This window comes from Canis lupus, chromosome 5 (assembly GCF_048164855.1).
Source record: "Canis lupus baileyi chromosome 5, mCanLup2.hap1, whole genome shotgun sequence".
Classification (NCBI taxonomy): Eukaryota; Metazoa; Chordata; class Mammalia; order Carnivora; family Canidae; genus Canis; species Canis lupus.
This window is the reverse complement of record NC_132842.1, coordinates 66,333,078-66,356,442: the sequence shown is the minus strand read 5'-3', so window position 1 is coordinate 66,356,442 and position 23,365 is coordinate 66,333,078. Positions and strand designations below refer to the sequence as shown.

General features: G+C 55.6%; 1 protein-coding gene across 5 annotated transcripts in view; it reads right to left on the bottom strand.

Moving 5' to 3' along the window:
* ZNF423 (zinc finger protein 423) overlaps window positions 1–23,365 on the bottom strand; it is a 334,231-nt gene that overhangs the window by 120,287 nt on the left and 190,579 nt on the right. For all 5 annotated transcript variants that reach the window (XM_072827124.1, XM_072827126.1, XM_072827125.1 and 2 more), the window contains 2 exons: window positions 17,508–20,737; window positions 10,491–10,575 (listed from right to left, as the gene is read on the bottom strand). In XM_072827124.1, the coding sequence (XP_072683225.1) occupies window positions 10,491–10,575; window positions 17,508–20,737 (3,315 nt within the window). The remainder of the gene's footprint in view (window positions 1–10,490; window positions 10,576–17,507; window positions 20,738–23,365) is intronic.

Below are 23,365 nucleotides of genomic sequence, written 5' to 3'. Positions count from 1 at the left end.
TATGTCCCATGCAATACTGGAGACACACTTAGACTAAAAAACTATATGTTATTTGGAATTCTGTGTTTTTATTTGCCACATCTGGACACCCTAGAAGGGAAGGCTAGCACACAGCCGTCTGGAGCCACCCAGGGGCTGTGGCCCAGAAGAGGCAGGTGGGCACAGGGAGATGTGATAGAAAGACCATAGGAAAGTGGTCAGGGCCAGCAAAGAGATGCCAGGCACCACAGACTCCACAGGCTGGGCAGTGCCTTAGGAGGGGGGAGGGTCCCCCAGCTGCTGGGTTTATGGGCCTCTGCTGGTAGAGTGACCTCTGTGTGTGGTCTGCACAAAATCCAGAAAAAGACCAAAAGAGTGAAGGCTTGAGCGGCTGTTACAGGCTCGAGGGGTCTCTAGGCCCTAAGGGGCTCCTCTCAGCATGGTGAGCCCTGTCCCCTTCCTATGGGAGACAGACACGCAGACCAGCGGGCCCCAGTGTCCAGGTCAGCAGGCTATCACCATCTGCAGAAGCCAACACTCTCTAAGCACTCCACTCTCAGCTTGACAGTCACCTCCTAGGGGTGCCTGGGTGGCTCAGGCAGTTAAGTGTCTGCCTTCAGCTCAGGTCATGATCCCAGGGTCCTGGGATAGAGCCTGCATCAGGCTTCCTGCTCAGCAGGGAGTCTGCTTCTCTTCCTCCCTCCCTCCTTCTCTCTTTTTCTCTCTCTCTCTCTGCCCTTCCCCACTGCTTGTTCTCTCTCCCCTCCCTCTCATAAATAAATAAATAAATAAATAAATAAATAAATAAATAAATAAATAAATAAATAAATAAATAAATAAATCGAGCAGTCAATCAATCAATCTGGGAAGGAAGGAAGTCACACCAGACCACTGCCAAGCGAGTGTGGTCACCCTTCTCACACACAAACCATGACCTTCACTTATTTTCCTCATGGAACCTATTACAATTTGAAATAATCAGGATTTCTTATCGGTTTGCTTGTTTAACACCCATCTGCAACCCACTAGCTCCAGGATCACGGGATTTTGTTTTGTTTGCCGTGACATCCATGCTTGGTGCCTAGCATGTAGTTGGAACTCAAGAAAGAAAAAAAATTCAGAATGAATGAAGGAGTAAATGAAAAATCATCCTGATTGGAGCTACACTCTTTGATCTATCCTACAGGCACAGCCCCGCAGAGCTTGACAAAGGCAGAGGACAAGTCTTCCTCTTCCAGGAAGCCCTGGGCAGCACCCTCTGAGCTGCCTTGGGCTGGCACCTGGGACGTGTGCTGAGCAGGGCCACAGAAAGCTCTTTATCCTCTCTAAACAATCATTCTACTATCATCATCATTATCTTAAGTGTTATCTTTAATTATCTCTGCCACAGGGACTAATAATAATGTTATTAATAATATCGATGTTAACACTTACCACTTACAACTTACATGTGCCAGGCAATGTGCTGAGCACTTTTCATCTATTTTTAGCTCATTTAATCCTGCAAGCAGCCACCCCCACCCCCACCCCCACCACCCCCAGCAAAAGCAGGGGTAGTGACCTTCTCTGTGCTGCCCCCATCTTGTGGAAACAGATACCTCCTTTCTTTTCAAGAACACCATCCCTATTCCCACTTTGGGGGGAGGGGGCAGGGGGCTGACACTGACCCAGCCCAGCACTCAGGAAGGGCAGGTGGTGCTCGCCTGAACAATCAACTACTCCATCTCCCAGACTATGGTAATTCTTTCATGGGTAGGTTCAGGACCCTCCCGAGACAGGGAGCCCTGGTCCTGAGACCCTTTCCATAAAAAGCAAGCACACGCCACTCTCTGCTAGGCCTGCTGGACTAAGAGCTGCTGGCTGTCATCATGCACCAGGGGATGAAGGCAACAAAGGAGGCAGAGCTGAGAGACAGAAGAGAAAGAGACTGGTGACGACTTTGTTGGAACCCCTGGATCCAGCCATGCCTGAACCTCTTACCCAAGGAATCCTGGGACTTCTCAGTTACATGAACTAATAACTCTCTTTTTTTATACATTAGTCAGATTGAGCTGAGTCTGACTTGCCATGGAACATCCTGCCTAAACTGCAGTATATCATTAGGATGGGGGTATTTTATAGATGAAGAGCTGAAGTATAGAGAGGCAGATAACTTTGTTAGCCATGCAGTGACACAACCATGAGCTGGGAGTGCTCTTAACCACCGTGACTGACCATAGACGTCTCCATTCTGAGTGTGTGTGTGCGTATGTGTGCCCACCTGCATACTCTATTTCTCATTAATATTCATAGCTACAGCAGACGGAGCAAACAGTTGGTGCTTAATAAAGCTCTACAGGAGGGTGGGGAGATGGGGTAACTGCGTGATGGGCACTAAGGAGGGCACACCATGTAATGAGCACTGGGTGTTACGGGCAACTGATGAATCACTAAATTCTACCTCTGAAACTAATAATACAGTATATGTTACCTAAATTGAATTTAAATAAACAGTTCAAAAAAAAAAAAAAAAGGCTCCACTAGATAAACTCAAATCAGTAATTTCCTAAATGAGTCTTTGTTTAGAAAACGCTACCATCAGTGATTCTGGATTCTTCCTCCAACTCAAGCTCACACCGCACAGTGTGTCTTCGGGGAACCATTGTCCAGGCAGATGAGCTGGAAACCAGAGTGGCCAGGCACCTGGGAGCCTGATGCGCCAGTGAGGGCCACCCCAACTCCCTTAGGAGAGGGGTCTACGGGCAGAAGAGGAGGTCGGTCCGCCACTCCCACCCCACTGGACTCCAGAGACACATGAGGAAGGGGGTCCAGTGTGAGGCTCTAGCACCTGCTGGAAGCTCAGGACAGAGGCGTCCACGCTCTGGGGCCACCACTGACCACAGGACCCTTGTTTTCTGCCATCACTCCAGTAAAGCTCAGCCAGAGGCAGACACGAGGGATGTCACTCGTGTCTCAACTGCTCCCAAGCAGCCAAATGACCATAAAGGACACTCAGGGAAGTCCATCCAACAGTACAGGCAACGAAAAGCAAGAAGACCATGCCTGTGGGCTGGCCCACATGGGATGGTGTCGGGGCCCCAGGCCCCACCCCTCCAGGACTGGCTCCATTGCTAGCTCCTCTCCATCCTTCCTCCTCCTCTCCTGGGTGGTGCTGTCCCTGTAACCTGGAAACATACTCTGGTGTCTCCCTCTTAAAAACGCAAAAGCTTCCTGTGACCCTTGGATCCCTCTGGCTCCTGCCTCTCACCCTCCCTTCCCAGCCTGGAACCTGGCAAATTGACACTGATCTCCCCCGTCCCCCCAACTCGTCCCTCCATCTGAGTCCACTGACCCTGCTCTCACCCCGGACAGTCCAGGAGATCCTCCAGCCTCCCTGCCATGGGCCTCTCCGTGGCCTTTTGCAGTGCTGCCCGGAAGCACTTTGCTATCTGGGCATCGATGACACATGCTCCTCCCTGCTGCCTTCTGCCTACGCCAATGCTTCCAGACCCCTTCTCCAGGCCAGGCCTCTGTCTTGAGCCCTCAGCCCATGTGGCCGAACGCCGGCCAGACACCAGTACACAGTTCCCCCATGAGCATCTTGTGCAAGACCATATCACACCCAAACTTGAGCCCATCGAGTGTGATGAGCATTCAGGTGTAAAAGTTCAGAGGATTCCAGGTTCTAGAATCACACTGCCTGAGGTCAAATCCCCCCACCCCACCCCCGTGCAACTTACTGACAACAGACAAGCCCCCTGAACTCCCCGCGTCCAAAAGTGGGGAAATACTGGTGCCCCTCCTCCGTTGTAGGAGTGAGTGTGACAGCAGGTATGTAGATACTGCTACCTGGTGCTACCTGGGCCTGGTACTCAGTAAGCCTCACCTGGAAGGTCCTTATCAGGGTCATCAACTTTGCCAGCCCCACAATAGCTCACTCTTCCTCAGGCGCAGTATCGTTTTCTACCTGTCACCCTAAACTCGGTCGCCTGAGACCTTGAAGTCACTCCTAACGTCTCCCCTTCCCATATCCATTCAATTTTGCACAGTCCTGCTGGGTTTGCCTCTTAAATATTTCTCCAACCCACACCCTCCTAACCAACACCCTCCTCTTCTCTCACTGAACCCATTGCACTGTCTCTGTGATCTTCTCACCTCCTGCTTCAGGATTTTTCCTGAAGCCACACCACTTTGTCTATAATTTCCCCACATACTGCATGGGTCTCCTCTCTAGACATTGCTTCTGGTGTTTTCTCTGCCTGGAATGCCCCTTCTACCATACTTCCCATCTTCTTAGGTGTCATCTCCTCCAGGCAGTTTTCCGGGGATGCCCGGATTGGGCAAGATGCTTACCCTCTGAGCTTCTATATCTCACACTCGTGACATTACACGGAACTTCTCCTTTGGGGTTCTCATCTCCCCAACTGGATGAGAGGAGAGTTTCCTCACTGAGCCCCCCAAGGATCTCAGACATGTTTACTGAACTAAAGTTATCATTAGAGGAAAGACCTACAGGAGACCTTTTCCTCTTAAAAAAAAATTTTTTAAGGCAAGAAATCTATGAAAACAAGAACATTTCCACTATTTTAAAATCCAGAATTGATGGGTCCTTCCTAAACCAAAGTGCTTGATCAACAGCTTCCTTAAACCAACCAAAGAGGTTCAAATTCAGGGAAATGGAGTCCTCTCATGCTAGGGGGGCTGCTAAGGGATTTTGCAAAAATAAAAATAAAGAAATTAAAAAGAATGGGATGATAAGCTGTCTGTACAGGCTTGCTATTCTGACAGAGCAGTTCCAGAACTTGAAATGTAATCTCTGGGGGGAGAGGGAGACATTTTTATCACGTATTAAGGGTAGACAGATGTTTTAGGTCTGGCATTACCTGAATCAAAAGCACCATGGAAGAGCCTAGCACAGCCCCACTCAACAACATGTGTTCACGGTAGAGAGTAAACAGGAACCCCTTCTCCTTGTCCTTTTCATGTTTTCCTCTTCAGTTATATCTGAGGGGTTTTCTATTTCCCTGGTATGAGGGCAAAACACTGATTTCCACACCAGACCTTCCTTCCCCTCCAAAACGCTGCAAGCGGGGTCCTTCAGCTCGGGTCTCAGGCACATAAGCAGCCGCAGAAAGAGTGGGTACCCGGTCTGCAAGGTGGCTTCCAATACGCCTCCAGGGTGTGCCTCTTAAAGACTTCGAAGACAGACCCCCACCACACACACATGCATATGCACACGCACACACCCCCTCCAGGCGCACACACCCCCTCCAGACGGACCATGGGCCGTCCTGCCACAGCCAGGGGAAGGCCTAGGGACAGCACAAAGGATAAGGACCACGAGCCCAGCGTGGGCGGGGGGTGGGGGGGAGGCATTTCAAAGGCCTGAGCAGGAGGTGGGAGAGGCTGATCTTCCGGATAGCCCTAATTTCTTCACCCCTAATGGCAAAGCTTAGCCCTCAGAGGCACCCAGGGAATACAATTGATGTGACCAGGAAAACAACATCCCCAGAAGGCCTAATGCCCCACTGGGCTGAGTGTGACTCTGTCCCGGCTGGCTGCCTGCCAGGGAGTCCACACCACTTTCCAAGGACATTGAGGGTGGACGTTCCTGTCAAGATTCCCTGAGGACCATCCCTCCCCAGCTCTGACCTCCTTGGGGCTCCCCCCAGGGACCTGTGAAGCCCTGGGTAAAGACACCAGGGCCCAGAGGCTGAGTCACCCCCTTAGGGCCAACCTAGGTCACAGCAAGTTCATTATTCCAAGGACAAGTTCTCAGACCCCTTACACAGCCACACCCGGCAAGAACGGAGAGGAGAGACATCACGGGCAGCTGAGCAGTGGGCAGGCCTACCCTTGGCAAATCGGCTTCCTTGGGACCTGAGGCCTCAGGTGCCCTAGGAGGGCTGTGCACACTTTGTCTATACATGTTCAACATGCAGGGGAAGACACTCCTCCCTTCTCCAGCCTTCTCCAGGAAGGGGGTCCTGCCTCTGGACCAGGCTATAGGAAACCCAGGAAGAGCCATAACGGGATTGTGGGGCGGGGGCGTGCAAGGGACATCCTTCCAGATGTGAAGGAAGTGGCTGGTGGGCAAGGGCAGCCAGGCGGGGCCAGGTCATCCATCCCTGGGGGAGGCACCAGAACAGGCTATGGACCGCTCCAGGTTTCTGATGGGCCTGCTGGGGGAAGGGGGGGTCGAAAACCATTTCAAGATCTGGGGGAAGCCCAGAGAAGGGGGCCTCGTTCCCTGTGGGGAGGGGGGATTTCAAAGGAGACCTTGCTGCCGGAAAGGTTTCAAAAAACCCTTGGCTCTCTATGGGCTCCAAATCACTCCCTCGCCAGCAGCAGCCGGGAGAGGGTGCTGGGAAATGTTCCCAAGGAGATGCGTCCCTGAGTCATCATAACTCCCAGGGTCTGGAGGCTGCACAGCCACGGAGAGGCCCCCCGCTATAAAAAGGCCAGTTTAGCATCCCCCAAGGGAGGTCTCCAGCAGTCTGGGTCCCCGGGGAGGCTGGCCTCAGACCCCCCCAGCGCCCCATGTTTATGAGAAGGCCGTCAAGCTGAACAGTGCCACTTTTACCCGAGTCCCCTTGGTGCAGCTAAGGGGGGGCTTTTGCCCCCACCAGCTCCAGGCATCCACTCTGGCCTTGGGCCATTTAGCAGGGGAAGCTGTCCACAGGGACACTGGGCCCCAACAGTTCTTACTGGGACTTCGGAGCCAGCCCCAGCTGGGGCTCTTGTGCCCACTACTCTTCCATTCATATCTCCCACGGTTGCCCCCTGCCACCTTCCCCAGGCCACCAAGGCCAACTAGGCACAGGGCACAAACTCAGTATCAGTTCTATCACCTCCCTCCTCTCTTCTTTCCCGGCCTCATCCCCTCACCTCCAGACCAGACCGGGCAGGTCTCTGTTCTCTCCCATCTTCTTCCCCGCTCAACACTGCAGGCAGACTCATCTCCCTATAGCACTCAGCTACATCCAGGCCATACTCTGCTCCAAAACCTTCAAAGCCTCCCTAGTGCACACATTCAGGTGCCCATGGGGACCAGGCTGGGGCACAAACGAACAAAGCAGCTCCTAAAATACAGTCGGGATTTGTGCCTGGGAACACACAATCCCAGCTACCACCAAGGTCCTGTCAGCTGTGCCATATGGGAATTCAGGGCCCTGGCTGCCACCTCTTCTGGTTTTTCAAGAGAAGCCAAATAAAATATCAGCCAAGGGACCCCCCAGATTTGAACCCTGGCCCTCACGGTGGAGTCCAAACCCGAACCCCTGAACCCGGCATTCAAGGCCCTCTGTGCCCTGGCCCCAAGCTGCCTCCCACCTTCACTGCCCACGATGCTACCATATGAGATACCTTCATCCCAGCAAGGTTGGGCTCCTCCAGCCCCAAAACTCCCTCCTCTGCTCTTGCCTCTGAGCCTGGCTCACCCTACAGTCCTCCCACAGACCCTTCTCCCCGCCTTCTAGGTCTAACAGCACATCCCACAAGAACCTCCTTCTGCCGAGCCCTCCAAGAGCCACTGTTTCTGGTGACTGGCCTTTCTTGTCAGAGCTGCTGCCTCTACCAGTGATGCACCTGCCACAGAGAAAACTCTTCACCAGCCTCCAACACCCAGGCCTTTCTGACAGACCACTTTGGATCCAGCAGTCCTCATTCTGGGAGCATCAGCCCCCTGGCACTGTGCTTACCTGGATGCCATTAGCTTTCCCTGCAGGCACAGCACCCAAGGGTGGCACTGGGTCCTTCCTGCCACAAACCCTGGCAGGGAGCCACACATGGTGGAGGGAGCCCAGCTTTATTCAGACCCTGGTTCTGCTACGCCATCTCTGGAAGAACTTGGATAAGTCATTGGAGCTCCTCGATGAGATGGTGGGGCTCAGCGCCCTCACCCAGTGACGCCTCCCTTTGCAGCATGATGTGTGTGCTGGGGTGTCTCCTATGGGGTGCCGTAAGGTTTCTGCGGGCGGGACTGGGTCCCCTGCTCCCTCGATCACCTGAGACCATCCCAGTGCTCTGCATTCAAGAGGTGCTCAGTCGATGTTCTTTGATAAATAGGGTTGATGAGGCCAGACGAGGACAAGGATGTGGGGAGGGCAGGATAGAGCAGGAGATCTTACCCTGCCACCAGAGAGAGGCATGGCTCATGTGGGGCCCCCAGTCCATGCCTCGCAGTGTGGGCATTGCACGGTGACACTGCATGGTGACGGTTTCTGCAATTGTGTGAACGTCTCACTCAGACCCTTGAGCCCTGAGACCATCAGCTCCTTGCTTCCGGCTCCCTGTGCGTCCTGGGAACCAGGCCAGCTCAGACACTGCAGCGCAGGCTCACGAGGCGCCCTCCCCAGCCACCAGACAGGACCGTCTCCCTCGGGAGCCTGGTGCTCTGCTCACACAAAGGTCCGGATGCCCCTCACGCCCCCCTTTCCATGGGCCAGCCCACCTCTCTATTTAGGAGCAACCTGCTCGCCTTCCACCTGAGGGTACGCAGCTTCCAGACTCCGCACACAAGGAAAGGTAGAAGGGGGGTGGCTGGGGGAAGCACCTTGGAAATCACCGTGGTCCAATTAGCCAGCCTCTCGCCCTCCGTGCTTACAAACAGGCGCACACATTAACACCTGCTACAAAAGCAAACATTTTTAGATATCTTCATCTTTACCTCCTTGACACTCCCATGAAAGCACTCTCAGCAGCCGGTGACTGACAGAAGAGTTTCCTCCTTCTACCTCAGCAGGGGGCTTTCAAATAGAAGAAATTAAAAAGCCACCAATCTCCCTGTCAAGCTGAACTCCCGGGGCCTTCCCTGCCCCTCCTCAGCTACCCCTGCCCCCTCACCACCGGGTGAGCCCTACCACGCACACCCCAGCACCCTTGGGGGAACCACTGCATCACCGGACACTGGACATCCAAACCCACTGAGTGCCCCAAGGCTGCAGCTAGGTGGGGACCGGGCCACCACCCTCACCCCGAGCATGATGCCTCTGACGAAGGGCCCTAGCCATTGCTCCTTTTGTGGAGCACAGAGGTGGAGCAGTTCTCATACATCCAACTGCCTTGGAATTCTGTCTGTGGGTACCTACTGAAGGTAAACCCCCTCATACCCCATGGCCCACCCATCCCAGCCCCACCAATCTTCCCATGATGACTGCAGGCACATGCTCACCAAAACACGCATACGAGAGCATCCATAGCAGCACGCTGGCTGCAATGGCTCCAAAATAGAAATGACCAAGATGCTCATCAAGAGTAGAACAGAGAAAAAAAAAAAATTAAAAAAAAAAAAAAGAGTAGAACAGAGAAGATACGCATTCACACAACGGATTATTATATACCCGTGTGAAGGGGCGATGTCCAAACTATAGGCACTAATGTGAATGCGCCAAAGCCACCAGACACCGATGAGCAGAGACAGTATGATCCCATTTATATAAAGTGCAAAATGGGCAAAGAGCCTTATGTCACTTGAGATCAGGATGGTGACCTGTCAGGAGGGGGTGTGCAGAGGGGCCAGGAGGGGGCTTCAGGGATGCAGAAATGCTCTGCCTCCTTGCTGGGCTGTCGGTTACACAGGTGTGCTTGGTTCAAGAGAATTCACTGAGCTGCATGGTTAAGGGATCTCTTTGAATGTATGCAGTTAAGGGTTTTGTAAAACAGTACTCTGTTGGCATGGTTGTTTTTAAGACTATAATGGAAAGACTGTTAGAAGAAGAGTCAGGAAAAAAAAAAAAAAAGAAGAGTCAGGATGCTGACCCTACACCTGAAGCCTCACTGCTCAGACTGCAGGACACTTGGAGACGGTGATGTTACTTCCACCAGAGACCCAGGGCATCAGGATTCCAGAAGCTCCCAAAGCCCTCACTGCCAAGTCTTTCACCCCCTTGGGCCAGCCCCCAGGGTCACTGGAAATCCACCTGTGCTCCCTCTTGCATGGAGGGCTCCCCCCCACAGCCGCCAGAGAGGCCACATCCATCCATGGAAGGCACAGAAGACCTCCCGACTTCCCTCCGTCCCGCAGGTCAAGAGGGAGCACTGTGGCACTTTGAAAGTTCCCCTTCTGGAAAGGCTGAATTTTCCAAAGTCCAAAACCACTTGAAGAGGACTAGGAAAAGTATTGAAATAACTTTGTAAGCGCTCTGTTTTGACAACGTGCCTGAGGAATTCACCACGTTTAGCGGGGAAATGTGAGCAGTTAAATCTATTCAATGTCATGACATACGAAATTGAAGCATAATTGCCCCTGAGTGCTTGACAACTGGAAAGCACTCCGTTTCAGAAATGGAGGGAAATTTATGCTGGGAAATGGAAGAGATTGTCAAAAGTTTGATTGTAATGTGAGTGGAGCTGCGAAAAGAAGGCTGGGATGAAGAAAGTGCTCCAGCTTACATTTTACTCCCATTTGCAATGCCTCTGAAAAGCAGCAGTGACTGCATCTTTCGCCCTAAAAGCAGTGAAATGATGATTGGAACCACAGATTTCAAACCCCGATGAGTGGCCCCAGCATGAGTGGGAAAACGCTCTCTTACCAATCATGTGGTTGGCAACATGGATTTGGATCTCTCTCTCGTTCTCAAAGGTCATCTGGCACTTGATGCACTGGTATGTCTTTTTCTGTTTGGAAGTCAAAGAAAGAGGAATTAGATAGTCAGGAGATGGAAAAGAACATAAAGCAATAGTGCCTGGAGGTACTGGCTCAAGACTTTCCAGAATGGCTCTGGTCCCCTCCCAGGGTCTCTCTGGGCCATTCTCTTCCCACCTGCCTCCAAATCCAGCCCTCCAGCCTGGGGAAGGGGACTAAGCTACATTCTAAGGGAGCTGCTCCTCTGTTAGATCTGGGGAAGTTGCCATGATAGGAATCACCATCCCAAGGTGAGAGCACACAGTATGACCATGGAAGAGATGCCAAGGGAGGCTGCTCTGCTTGGAGCATGCTCAAATCCAGCTACCCATCTATCCGTGTAGCATCATCCACCCATCTACCCACCATCAACCCACCTATCCATCTATACACACACGCACACGCACACACACACACACACATAATGCACACATCTGTCAACACATCAATCCATCTACCTGGCTTATCATCCATCTACCTATACATATTTACCCATCCATCCATTCATTCATCCACCTTCTATCTACACATCCATCTGCCTATACATCCATCTACCTATCCTCTATCTACCCATCCACCCACCCACCCTTTTAACCCACCATACATCTATCTTTCCACCCATCCAACTACTCTCTCTCTTTACCCACCCTAAGGACCATGGGCCAAAGAGGGATACTGCTCCTGACAATCCTGGTGCTTAGAAGTAACTGAGGAATTCCTCATTTGCCCTAGGTACACACAGGTGATCCTATGGCTGGCTTCCACACACAGAAAGCTGATACCAGCTGCCTTGAGGGGATGGGAGCAGGACAAAGGAGATGATGGGAAGCTTCGGAGCTTCTCGAAGACCCAGTGCAAAAAGCAGAGCTCATTCTCAGCAACTAAGCCTGGGTGGGTGATTGTGAAAGCAGCCCCCTGTGGACATGGGCAGTATTGCCTGTGTGGGGGAAGGTCTGTGGCTGTGGGTTTTTATGAAGCGGGGGTGGGGGTGGTGGGGGTGGTACTGAAATCCAAAATATCCAAGCTTTTTGAAGACCACTTCAGCTCTGGGATGATGGGGCCTTCCTCCACCTCTGGAAAAGGGAACAGGACTTTGGATTTCCTGGCTGAACACTCAGGCCCAACCCTCAACTCTACAGCCAGTATGAACCACCAGGGGGCTCAGTTGTCTCAGCTCCCAGGGTGGCTCCAACCACATCTACAGCTCCCCTCAAGGACCTGGTCCCACCTCCAGGCCTTTGCCCATGCTGTGTCCTCCAGTTGGAGTAGACTTTCCATCCTCGAGGACACCATTCAAATGTCATCTCTGCCGAGAAGCCTCCTCTTCCCACCCCAGGATGTTTTCAGGGGCTCCTGAGGCCCCCAAGCTTATGTTTAAAGCATCTAGTTAATCAGCACATGGGTTCGTCATGGCTAATTGACTCGTTTGCTCCCCCACTGCACCACAAGTACCCAGAGAGCTAGGAATGGGTTCTGTCCACCTGTGAGCTCCTTTGCCAGCAGAGACTCGGTACTCAGGAAGCATTTGTTGAACAAAAGAGCAGAGTTTGCAAATACTATGTTGCAAAGCACTCTGCTAAGACAGAAGGAGAAAAGGAAAGCAAAGATGACTTCTAAATCCTGGGTCTTCACCACCTGGCACAGCACAAGGCCTGGCTCAGGGCGACTGCCTAATAATGACTCGACTTTTATTACAGTTGTTACTGGTACTGAGCAAATGCTGGTCGAACATAGGAATGAGGAAAGGACAGTCTTAGCTGGTGCCGGGAGCTTCGGTTCCAGCGGTGGCGTCCCTGCTCAGGCTCCAGGACCGGCTCAGAGAAGACTGGGGCCCTTCCCTCAATGTAGCAGGAGGACTAGGGATTCAAAAGAGTGGACCAGAAGCGGACACTCAGCATGGAAATGCGCTGGGGAAGAATGGCATGAGGCTGGGAGGCAGGACACGGCTGGGGATTCTGGCCTCACAAGAGACAGGGACGAGATGTTCAGGCCAGAAGAGGCTGTGGGGGCTGAGGTCTTCTGGGGGGACACAGTCCCAAAGCCCCCATGCTCACGGACAGCAATGATCTCGGGTCTCTCCACTGTCAAAATCAGTCATTCTTTCCCTTCTCACACGTATGCCCCAGTCAGGGAGGGAGGAGTGAGGGAGAATGAACCACACCCCAGGAAGTTCCACACCAAGGAAGCCCAGAGTAGGCCACGTTTCCCCTCCACGGTTCTGCTTGGGAAGGAGTCTGTGGAGGCCATAGCCGTGGCCAGTCAGGACCAGGGCAGCAGACAGTCCAGGATCAAGGTGATTTGGGTTGTTCCTCCTAGGAGTGGGTAAATGGAGTGGGTCACTGTGCTTGGAAAAAAAAAAAAAAATCACCAGGGGCCGGGCAGGCTGAAAAGCTACCCCCCAGTGCTCCTCCACATGCAGCCACCCCTCAATGGCAGGAGGAAGACTGCCCGATAACTGGGCCCTTCCTGATGGGGAAAAAGACTCAAGGGGATTCCCAAGGGAGTGGACATCACTAACCACAAGAGCCTAGAGGTACACACACACACACACACACACACACACACAGCCTGCATGCACAGGTATAGACATGCCCATGAGGACACACACAGACAGGCAAGCAGACGTATGCACCCTCCCTTGCCCAACTCACTGTCAACACACAAGACCCCCAACCCACAGCAGGCACACAGCAACTTGCTCCCCATAATACAGACACACAGGTACAACACCCTCAGAGCAGCAGAGGTGTCCTCAAGTCCTCAGGCCACAAGTTCACATGGGTTGACGTATCCAAACTCACCCTGAGACACAAAAGCTTGGGGCTCTCTCACTGGATCCCCAACAGCTACATCCATCATGCCCAGACGTGCCCACGGCTGCACAAGCACATGCACAGACCCCTGCCATACACACCTTCATGGACACACGTGGTCACTCCCAAGTGTCCACATGTGCACTTGCACACGGGGCATGCATGCTCCACCACACACACACATTCACTGACACCAGCATCACTAGCACATGTATTATACCCAGAGGCGACCATTTGGAGACAGCCCTCCCAGCCGAGCATGCAGGGCCAGGGTGCCCCCAGGTCCTCCGTGCTAGTGGAAGTTCAGGGACAAGCAGGCGAGCACTCTCTCACTCTCTCTCCCTCCTGGTGCAATGTTAGCCAGATCCCATCCTTACCCCAAGACCTCCTCTTGGTCTGTCTCCCCTTCCCTATCCCCCAGGGATCCCCTCCTCCTCTGGAGCTTCAGTCCCCACCAGGAGACATAATTAAAGAAAGACAGAACTTGGCATTCAAAGCACCTCCTCTGTCATAAGCCCCTTCCCCAGGGCCCAGCCCAGGAGAACCAAAGCTGAGCCCTCGGGCTTGCAGACAGGGCCACCTCCCCATGCATGGCTCCCAGCAACCTCAGAGAGGAGCCCAGGGCAGAGGGAGAACTTTTGAGACTGGCAGAGAGAGGAGACAAGAAGACAGGAAGATACAGAAGACAGCTCATGGCTGATGAGTTTCCACAATCATGATGGCAGCTCACATTTACTGAGCACCTACTATGTGCAGGCTCTGTTTATTCTGTAGACTCACAATCACTAGGTAAGCCCCACTTTAAGGGGGGAGAAAGTGGAGTTTGGAGAGGCTAAACCACTTGGCCAGAGCCCCACAATGCTGAGCGAGGGGACTGGGATTTGATGCCAGGCAGGCTGCCTCGGGAGCCACTGTCTGAGCAGCTTTTCTCAGTTCCATGTCCCAAAACACCCCAGACAGTCCTGGGCTAGGGGACAGACAGCTGGTGTGGCCTGCCCAAGCCCTCTAACCCATGTGAGACCCCCCCCATTCTGCCCACCTGGCACTGTGAGGGCCTAGGGAGCCAATGGAGGGCTGGGGTCTGTTTACGCTGGCCTAGAATTGGGGTGATGTTGTTACTACCCATAAACAGAGCCAGGGCGGGGGGGCGGGGTTAGAACCTCCATGCTTCCTGCTCCAGCCGATAGCAGCCTCAGCCCCACGGGAACCCAGTCCTCCAGGGGCTGGTTGCTATGGCTACACTCCCGAGGGTCCCAGCCTGCCAGCCCCCAAGCCCTCACACGGCCCCCAGAGTCTGCTCTTGCATGCGTGAGTCCTGGGGGAACAAGGGGTGGGCAAACAGACAGCTGGGCCCCTGCCCCCAGGCGTGCCCAGGCAGGGGGCAAGGCCCCAGAGGCTGGGCCTCCAAGGGGAGGTTCCAGGCTTTGTCTAGCTCCTTTCTGCAAATGGCCCATCTGCCCAAGCCTCTAGATGTGACTGTCTGTTCACCTCCCTCGAAAGGCCTGGGACAGGGAGAGGAAGGTCTGTCGGGCTCCTAGAAAATAAGCCCCCTCGGGTTTGAATCCCTGAGCTGCCAGGCACAGCTGTGCATCCCAGGGTATGTGCTCCTACTTTTCTGAGCCTGGGTACCATTTTTGCCAAAACAGAGGTCACGGCAAAGCTCCCAGGTTGTTGTCATGGAAATGGTCTGAGAGGCTTTGCCCACACAGTCGGGGCTTCATGAAGTGGTACTTGATGCAGAACCAGGGCAGAGACTAGGGAGGGGCAGGCTCCAATAGGCCAAGGCATTGGAGGCACAAGAAGCAGCCCCCCCACCCCCCGGCCATCAGGCACCCCAGCACCGAGGTGGGGAGGCAGGGATGGGGCTGGGGTGCACCCAGGAGGGGGTGTACAGGGCCTCAGCCCTGACAGTCTGAACAAGGGGGGTGACCACCTTGGAATGCACCCCAGCCTGCAACCAGGATGGGCCCCAGAACCTCCAGGCAGAATGTGCGTCAAGAGCGCGGCTATGGCACCACACTTTGCTGGGTTCGAATCCCTTCTCTGCCTCTTGAAAGCTGGAAGCTAATAATGGCCAACTATTCCGTGCCTCAGTTTCTTCATTCATAAAGGCAGTGTCAGAGGGCCGATAGAAAGCACTCGGCACATCCTTCCCCCTCGGTAAGCATGAGCTGTGATCGTAAACGGGAGAGACAGCAAGCGATGTTCACTGTGCACCCAGCACTTCCCTTACGCCCTTAAAGCTCAGGGCGAAATACCGAGGTCAGCACAGGAAACAGTCACTGTGTTTAACAACCCATGAGGCACAGGCACCAACCAATCAGAGCAGGTGTTCGTTAAAACCCAGAAGGCCCCCTGCCCCCGCCCCCCCGTGCCTCCCACGTGATGTCAGCTCTGGAGACGGACCCTGTCGCTACGTGTTGCTACCATTATCACCATTACTCTCTGGCTTCACAGGCGAGGACGGAGGCCCAGAGAGATCAAACCCCTGGGGGGTCCTGGAAGAGGGAGATTTCCACGTGAACCCAGCCCTTCTGATTCCAGGGCCCAAAGCCCGCCGCTCCCCCCCCCACCCCCCAGTGCACCCACACTGGCCAGCCAGCCAGCTGAGGCTGAGCAGAGCTGAGAAATGGTGGCCAGGGCCAGTACCCAGTACCCAGTACCTCCTGTGGGTGTCCTAGGTGACCCCTGCCCAGAGACGTGGCTCCATCAAAAGGCCCTGAGAGAGTAAGGTGTTCCCGGCCCCACAGGGAGGCTCTTCACTCCAGAACAAAGCCCCAGGCCCCCAGCGGGACACTCCACTCTCTCCTCCTTCCCATGTTTCTCTCTCCAGCTGAGGGCACACAGACAGGCCGTGGGCTTGCTGGGGCTCAGTGGGGAGCTGGGCCAGCAGGCCCCGAAGGTCCCTTCCCCTGCACCTTTCCTTCTACTCTCTCCAGCCCTCCTCCTTTCTCATTCTCACCCTCAAAATCCCAGAGTCCCAGGCCCCAGTTCTGATCCCACTTCTGATCCCGTAGTGAAACACCCAGAACTACATCCCTGTCTTCCAAGCAAGCACCTGCAGCGGGTGGCCCTTCTCCAAACTCTGCCTTCCTGCCCGTGGCGCCAACAGTGGTCCTCAAGGGAAAGATACTCCCGAGATCCGCCTGGCACCTCCTCAGTCTGGAAACAGACAACAGACTCGGTGGGAATCCCTGGGCCCATGCTGTCTGACACCCAAGGGCCACACAGGCTCCAGGCCCACCACAAGGTGCCCCTTGGCCACTGTACCCATGGCCCACGTGGACCCACCAGGAGCCCGAACCTGCCCCGCCTCACAGAACCCTACTAGCTACGGGCCTGTGGCCTCCCCTGTGCCTGGGAGCCCCCAAGGTAGGGTCTATTTCTGATTCTCCTCGACTGCCAGGCACCCCAAACATAGTGGGTGCTTAGGACAAATCTGATGAAGGAATGAATGGATCCATCCATCACTAAGGAGAACAGTAGCTGGACCCATTCCTGGGTCTTCCACGCACCACCAGCTGCACTAACTATAATGACGCGCTGTTCACCATAACATGAGCTGGGGATTCCAGCTAGCATGCTCGGCCCAAACTAAGTGCAGGTCCTGAGCCCTTTATGTGGGATATTCTCTCCATGGATTATGAAAAGAATCCTGGACCTGAAGCCCAGAGAGCAAAGGGACTCGCCCAAGGGGACTCAGCGAACAAACAAATCCATCTACCCCACGTCTGTAAGAAAAACGGCATCACCAATGCAGCGATACCCTGTGTCAACCAGCACATGAGGCCCTTTGCTTATCTTACACCACGGGTCCCTAACAGCAACCCTACAAAGTCCAGACAGTTGTTGTTCGTTCCCCTTTTGCAGATGTGCACTCAACAAATGAGGCCAAGAGAGATGGATAATGTACACCATGCCACACAGCGGGAAGGAACCGACAGCCTAGGGACCACCTCAGAGTCTGCGACAGAGCGGGTGTACTTGACCACCGCACATCGGCACAGCTGCTCCGGGGCACTAGAGGCAACAGCCCGGGGAGGTACAGAGCTCAGCGTGGGCGGCACCCTCGGGGGTCAGCAGAGCCCCAAGGAGCAGGGGCAGGCTCTTACCCGGGGCACTGGCGACGTCTGGGCGCCTTTCCGGGGCCCACTGGTCTCCGGCGTGAGGTCGCGGTGGTCCACCTGCATGTGGCTCTCCAGGTCCTCGGCACACTCGAACTTGACGCTACACTCGGGACAGCGGAGGCCAGCGCAGGGCCGGTCGGCGGGCTCGGGTGGGGCCAGGCCGCCCGCCTGTCCGTTGGCACTGCGGGCCATGCAGCCGGCGCAGAGGCCGTAGGGGAGCCCGTTGACGTCGAGCTTCACCAGGTCCTGCTTGCTGCGGAACTCCTTGAGGCACAGGGCACACTTGTAGAGCTTCTGCAGCCCCTGGCCATTGGGGGAGGAGGCTGCTGAGCTGCCCGCCAGCTTCTGCATGTGGAAGGTGCCGTGGATCTTGAGCTCGAGCGTGGAGGTGACCGTCTGCATGCACACGACACAGCGGAAGCCTGTGAGCGAGTTGCGCAGGTCGGGATGCATCTGACAGTGCTCAATAAACTCCTCCTCACTCTGCAGGGGCATCTTGCAGATCCGACAGGTGCCCGTGTCCAGGCTCTTGCTGTGGGTCACCTTGTGCTCGGTGAGCGTCAGCAGGGAAGGGAAGCGCTCGCCGCAGATGGGGCACATGTAGTGCTTGGCGGGACCCCGGTGCGTCTGCAGGTGCTCCCGGAGCCCGTTCTCCGAGAAGAACGTCCGCGAGCACACGTTGCACTTGTGGCTGCCCTTGATGAACTCGGCCTTCTTGCGTGAGCCGTCGTCCTCGCCGGGCCGGATGTTGTGATCTCGCAGCCGGTGGTTCTGCAGCAGCACCTCCATGGTGTAGGCCGCCCCGCAGATGTCGCAGCCGTACATGGGCTCCGACGCATCCACGTCGTCCTCACTGGCTTCATGGCTATTGGGCGCCTCGGGGTTCTTAAGCAGCATGCCCGGCAGGTCAGCGGGCTCAGTCTTCTTGGCAGCGGCGGCGGCGGCGGCAGTGGGGGGCACCCCGTTGGCTGTGCCATTCTCTGTGGCAGCATCGAACACGCAGTGCTTTTCACGTAGGTGCTTCTCCAGCAAGATGATGGCATGGAAGGCCTTGCTGCAGAACTTGCAGTTGTACTTCTTGCTGTGCGTGGTGATGTGGCACTGCAGCTCCACCTCGGTGCTAAAGGTCTCCCCACAGAAGATGCACTTGTGTGCCTTGGCCGGGTTGCCTAGGTGGCTGTGTTTGACATGCACCTGCAGGTCAGCCTCCTTGCGGAAGTCCCAGTTGCAGGCCGTGCAGCGGTACATCTTCTTCTCATTGCTGTGCTTCACCGCCAGGTGCACCTGGATGGATACCTTGGAATCGAAGACCTCCTGGCACAGGGTGCAGTGGTACAGCACAAAGGTGTGCATGTCCAGCAGGTGCTTCTGCAGGTCGTCCACAGAGGAGAACTGCTTATCACAGCTCTCGCACACGTAGTGGGTCGACGTGGTCATGTAGTGGACTGTCAGGTGCTGCAGGAGGGACTCCTGGGAGTCAAAGTCCTCTTTGCACTGCGGGCACGCCTGCTTCCGCAGCAGCAGCTCCAGGTGCAGCTTCAGGTGGGTCTGGAAACTCTCAAAGTTGGAGAACTTGAGATCACACTGGTTACAGGGGTACTCGCCATTGGAGATGGAGTTGGCACTGGCCGAGAGCCGCTGCCGCTTGGGGGAAGACACCTCCACGTCGGAGGACACTGGGCTCTGCTCCGCCTTGGACTTCTTGCTGTGGGCGAGCGGGATGTTCTTGTGGTTCTCCTTAATGTGCTTGGTGAGCTTCAGGATAGAGCCGAAGATGGGCGAGTTGGTGCAATAGGGACAGGAGTAGACCTCCATGAAGGACTGCGCGGGCTGCACGACCGGGGACTCTAACTTGGCGCCACCCACACCACAGTGGGCCTGCTGGATGTGCTCTGTGAGGGAGGATTCGGTAAGGAAGCCCATGGAGCACTGGTTGCAGAAGAAGGCGTTGTTGCCGTCTGGCGGGTTGACATTGGGGCCGCAGTGGGAGACGCGGATGTGCTCCTGCAGACTATTGATGTCAGCGAACATCTCAGGGCAGTAGTTGCAGTGGAAGGCAGAGATGTTGCCGAACTGCATCACGGGGTAGGCATGGTTCTTGTGCAGCTTGCGGACGTGCTCGTTGAGGTTGTACAGGGTGGGCATGGAGTCCAGGCAGATCTGACACGTGTGGCTCTGCTGGGGCTTGTCCGCGTGGATGGTCTTCAGGTGGATCTCCAGCACTGCCAGGCTGTGAAAGTCCCGCTTGGAGCAGTAGGGGCAGCTGTAGACCACCTTGGACCAGCCCTGCCCATCATCCCGCAGTTTCTTCGGGCCCCGCAGCGGCTTCAAGGTGGAGTCCGGGGTGGAGCCGCGCTCCACGGAGGCGCTGGAGTCCGGCGTGGCACTACTCATGGAGGCCACGCTGCCCAGCACAGGGTCAGGGCTGACGCTGTGGTTGCTGGAGTCAGGCTGCCGGTGGCTGTCCAGGTGGCAGTAGACACCCTCCACCGAGGAGAACTGCTCGGGGCACATGGGGCACTTGTGTTTCTGGTTGGCGTGGGCTTGGTGGATGTGGGCGAGCAGCGCGTTCTCGTCCACGAAGACCTCAGGGCAGTGGATGCACTGCAGGTCGGCCTTCTCGGAGAGCTGGGGGTGGCGGGTGAGCACGTGCTTCTCCAGCTCCTCCGTCTGGCTGAAGGTGTCCTCGCAGTAGTCACACATGAAGTCGTCCTTCTTGGCCTCCTTCTCCGACTTGGCCAGATGCTCCTTGTTCTTCTTGTGCGCCTGCATGTGGCTCTGCAGCGAGCTGGTAGAGGAGAAGCCGCGCTTGCACACGGTGCACTTGAAGGGCTTGCTGGAGCTGTGGGTCTTCAGGTGGATCTTGAGGTGGTCGCTGCGGGAGAAGGCGGCCTCGCACTCGTGACAGTGGTACTTCTTGTCACCCGTGTGCAGCTTGATGTGCCGGTCGCGGCTCCTCTTGTGCTTGAAGAGGCGGCTGCAGTAGGTGCACTTGAACGGCAACTTGTCACTGTGGATCTGCTCGTGCCGCTTCAAGTAGCTCAGGCGGATGAAGGACTTGTCGCAGAACTGGCAAGGGTATGGCAGGCCCGTGCCCCCTTCCTCCTCACCCAAGCCGAGGTCACACCCATCTCCGATCATCTGCGTGGGTGACGCGACATCCTTGCTGGAGGGAGACGAGGCCACCCAGGAGAGCTGCGGGTCGTCATCACCATCTGCAGGGGGTGGGGAAGGCAGAGAGGAGATTAGAGGCAATTCCCAGGGCCGCCCAGAAACAAGGACAGAGCCGGCTTCTCGACAGCTCACACGGGCTGAGGCCCTGCAGCTGCCCAACTGCTGCAGGGGGAGTCAAGGGAGGGAGTCTGGGAGCAGGCGGGGGTGGGGGCGGAAGCAAGTGGACACAAAGGCCCTCAGGGTGCAGAGGGGGTGGCAGTCGGGTGGCAGGATAGGGAGGGGACAGTTCTTTCTCCTCAGTGACATCTGCCTGGGCCTTGCTGGACACCATACCCCCCCACAGGAGGCGAGATCTCTAGCACTTCCCTGATGGAGGTGGAGGGGAGGGGGGCATGCAGTCTGGAAAAAGTCACCAGAAATGACCTCACAGACCAGCAGTCCCAGAAGCCAAAAGGAGGCAAGTCCTCAACTGATCGAGACCTGGGGATTGACTCCCCTTCCAGCCCCTCATCCTCGTGGGAAATTCCACTTGTCCTTAGGGGCGTAGGCAAAATAGTGCAAGAAAATAAAAATGCACCTTTATGAACTCTGCTGCACGCATTTGGGGATGGAGCTGGGCCCACTGCTTCAGGGAGCAGTCAGACCCAGGAGGCCCAAGTCATGGGCATGTGGCATCAGACCCAGCAGCACAAACAGGAGTAAGCAAAGGGCACTTGAGAAGGATCTGCAAACAATCGGGGGGGGGGGGGGGAGCAGTGCTTGCTCCGTTCACTGCTCCCCCTCAGATTTGCCCCAAGTCCACTCAGGACCCTGGGAGATGGCCTGATGCAGGACAATTAGGGCATGAGCCCAGGCCTGGATGGCCCCTGAGCTCAGAGTCCATCGGGCCCTTAAACCCACCTTGGCAGGCAGGGGAGACTGTCCTTGCACAGATGACCACATGGCCCACCCTCCCCGGCCTTGGCTGGCCTGTCCATCCTCAGAGGAAAACTAAACAAACTAGGGGCTGGCCATTTCTGGAAAAACAAAGGCACACAGGATACAGCAAGCAGCGCCAGGAAAGCTCCCCCAAGCCTCGGTTCCACGGCTCAAGTTTCGCGTCAGGTGGATTTAAAACTTAATAATGAATGAAACGGACCGCAGGCTGCCACGGGCAGGGGAGAGACAAACAAAAGCTCAGATTCGGCCGCGCTGACCTTGCTCTTGTAACCCCGAGGAAATAAACCACTGCCCCCGCCAGCACAGCTTAGTCTCCAGAAAAAGCTTCCCAGACGTAACCCAGAAAGTCTGGGCCAAAGGCAGCCCAGCAGATACACATACACATCCGTTCACACACTCTGTCTCCGCAATGACTCACACACGTGCATACATGCACACGCACGCATGCTCACACCTGGTCAACTCACCACAACCACAGGCATGGCCCTGGCCCCGAGGGTCCCATACCCCCCAGGCTCTCACAGTTGCCTCTGCTGTCCCAGGGAGGGTCTCGAGGGCTCCCTCAGCTCTGAGTCCTCTTCCTGGACCCCACCGCCACCCCAGGGTCCACCCGGGTCCCTGCCCCTGCCCCTGACCATGTGAAGATCTGCCTGACGCCAGCTGGCAGCACCAGTAAAGCCCTGCCCGGCAGGAGGAGGCTCTCTCCAAAGCTCCTGTACCTCCCGGCAGCCTCTCCACCTCTGAAGCCCCAGCGCCCAGCCGCCCAGCCTGGCACAGGGCGCCTCCCCGAACGTCCTCCTGGGGCGAGGGCGCCTGTTCCCTTGGGGGCCTCCCATTACAGGGCCCTTTGGACGGGAAGGGAAGGATGCAGCTGCTGCCAGCATCTCGGGATTAGATGCGGTGGGAGATGCCCTGGCCCCTGCCTGGTAATTCCCAGCTCTTGCCAGCTGGGCTCTGCAAGGCACAGACAAAGGGACCCAAGAGAGGAGATGGCTGGAGCCACGGGGACCTGCTGGGCCTCCACCCCCTGGCCAGGTTCAACTGGCTTTTTATTATACTGATGCCTTAGTTCAGACTCACTCAACCTGCCACAGAGCCCTTCCTGTGTGCCTGGTGCTCTGCTAAGTGCTTTTCTCACAATCACCAATGAGGCAGGAGCAGGGCTCCTCCTACCATACGGATGAGGAGACTAAGGCACAGCCACAGTGACCTTCCCCAGGAAATGACAGCACCAGGACACAGATCTGGATGAGGCTCGGCAGGTCAGGTACATAAGACTACCCTGCATAGAGAAGAAAGGCGAGGGGACCCATATGTCCAGCCCCCAATACAGTCACAAGCTGCATCTCCATTGAGCACTCCTTGACAGCACGACCACAACAAGCCCACTATCTGCATTCAGGGAGGCGCCCCCCCAGAGACCAAAGAGGTGCAGGTGCTTGCAGGGCCGATGAGCAGAAGACACAGAACCCAGGTCAGTTCAAGAGTGAGGGAGACAAGGAAGATGCCTTGCCCAGACCTAGACTGGCCGTGTCTTTCTGCCAGCGTTCATTTGCTCCCAAGCCCTTCACCCACCCCCAGAGAGACAAGAGCAGAACCCTGCACTCAGAGCTCCTCCCCCCTTTATTCTTCAGCCCGGGAGAATTCTTAACCTTTCTGACTCAGTTTCCACATGTGAAAAGGGAGAACCATGTGAGAAGCAGATGAGAAAAATTAACATGAAAAAGCCC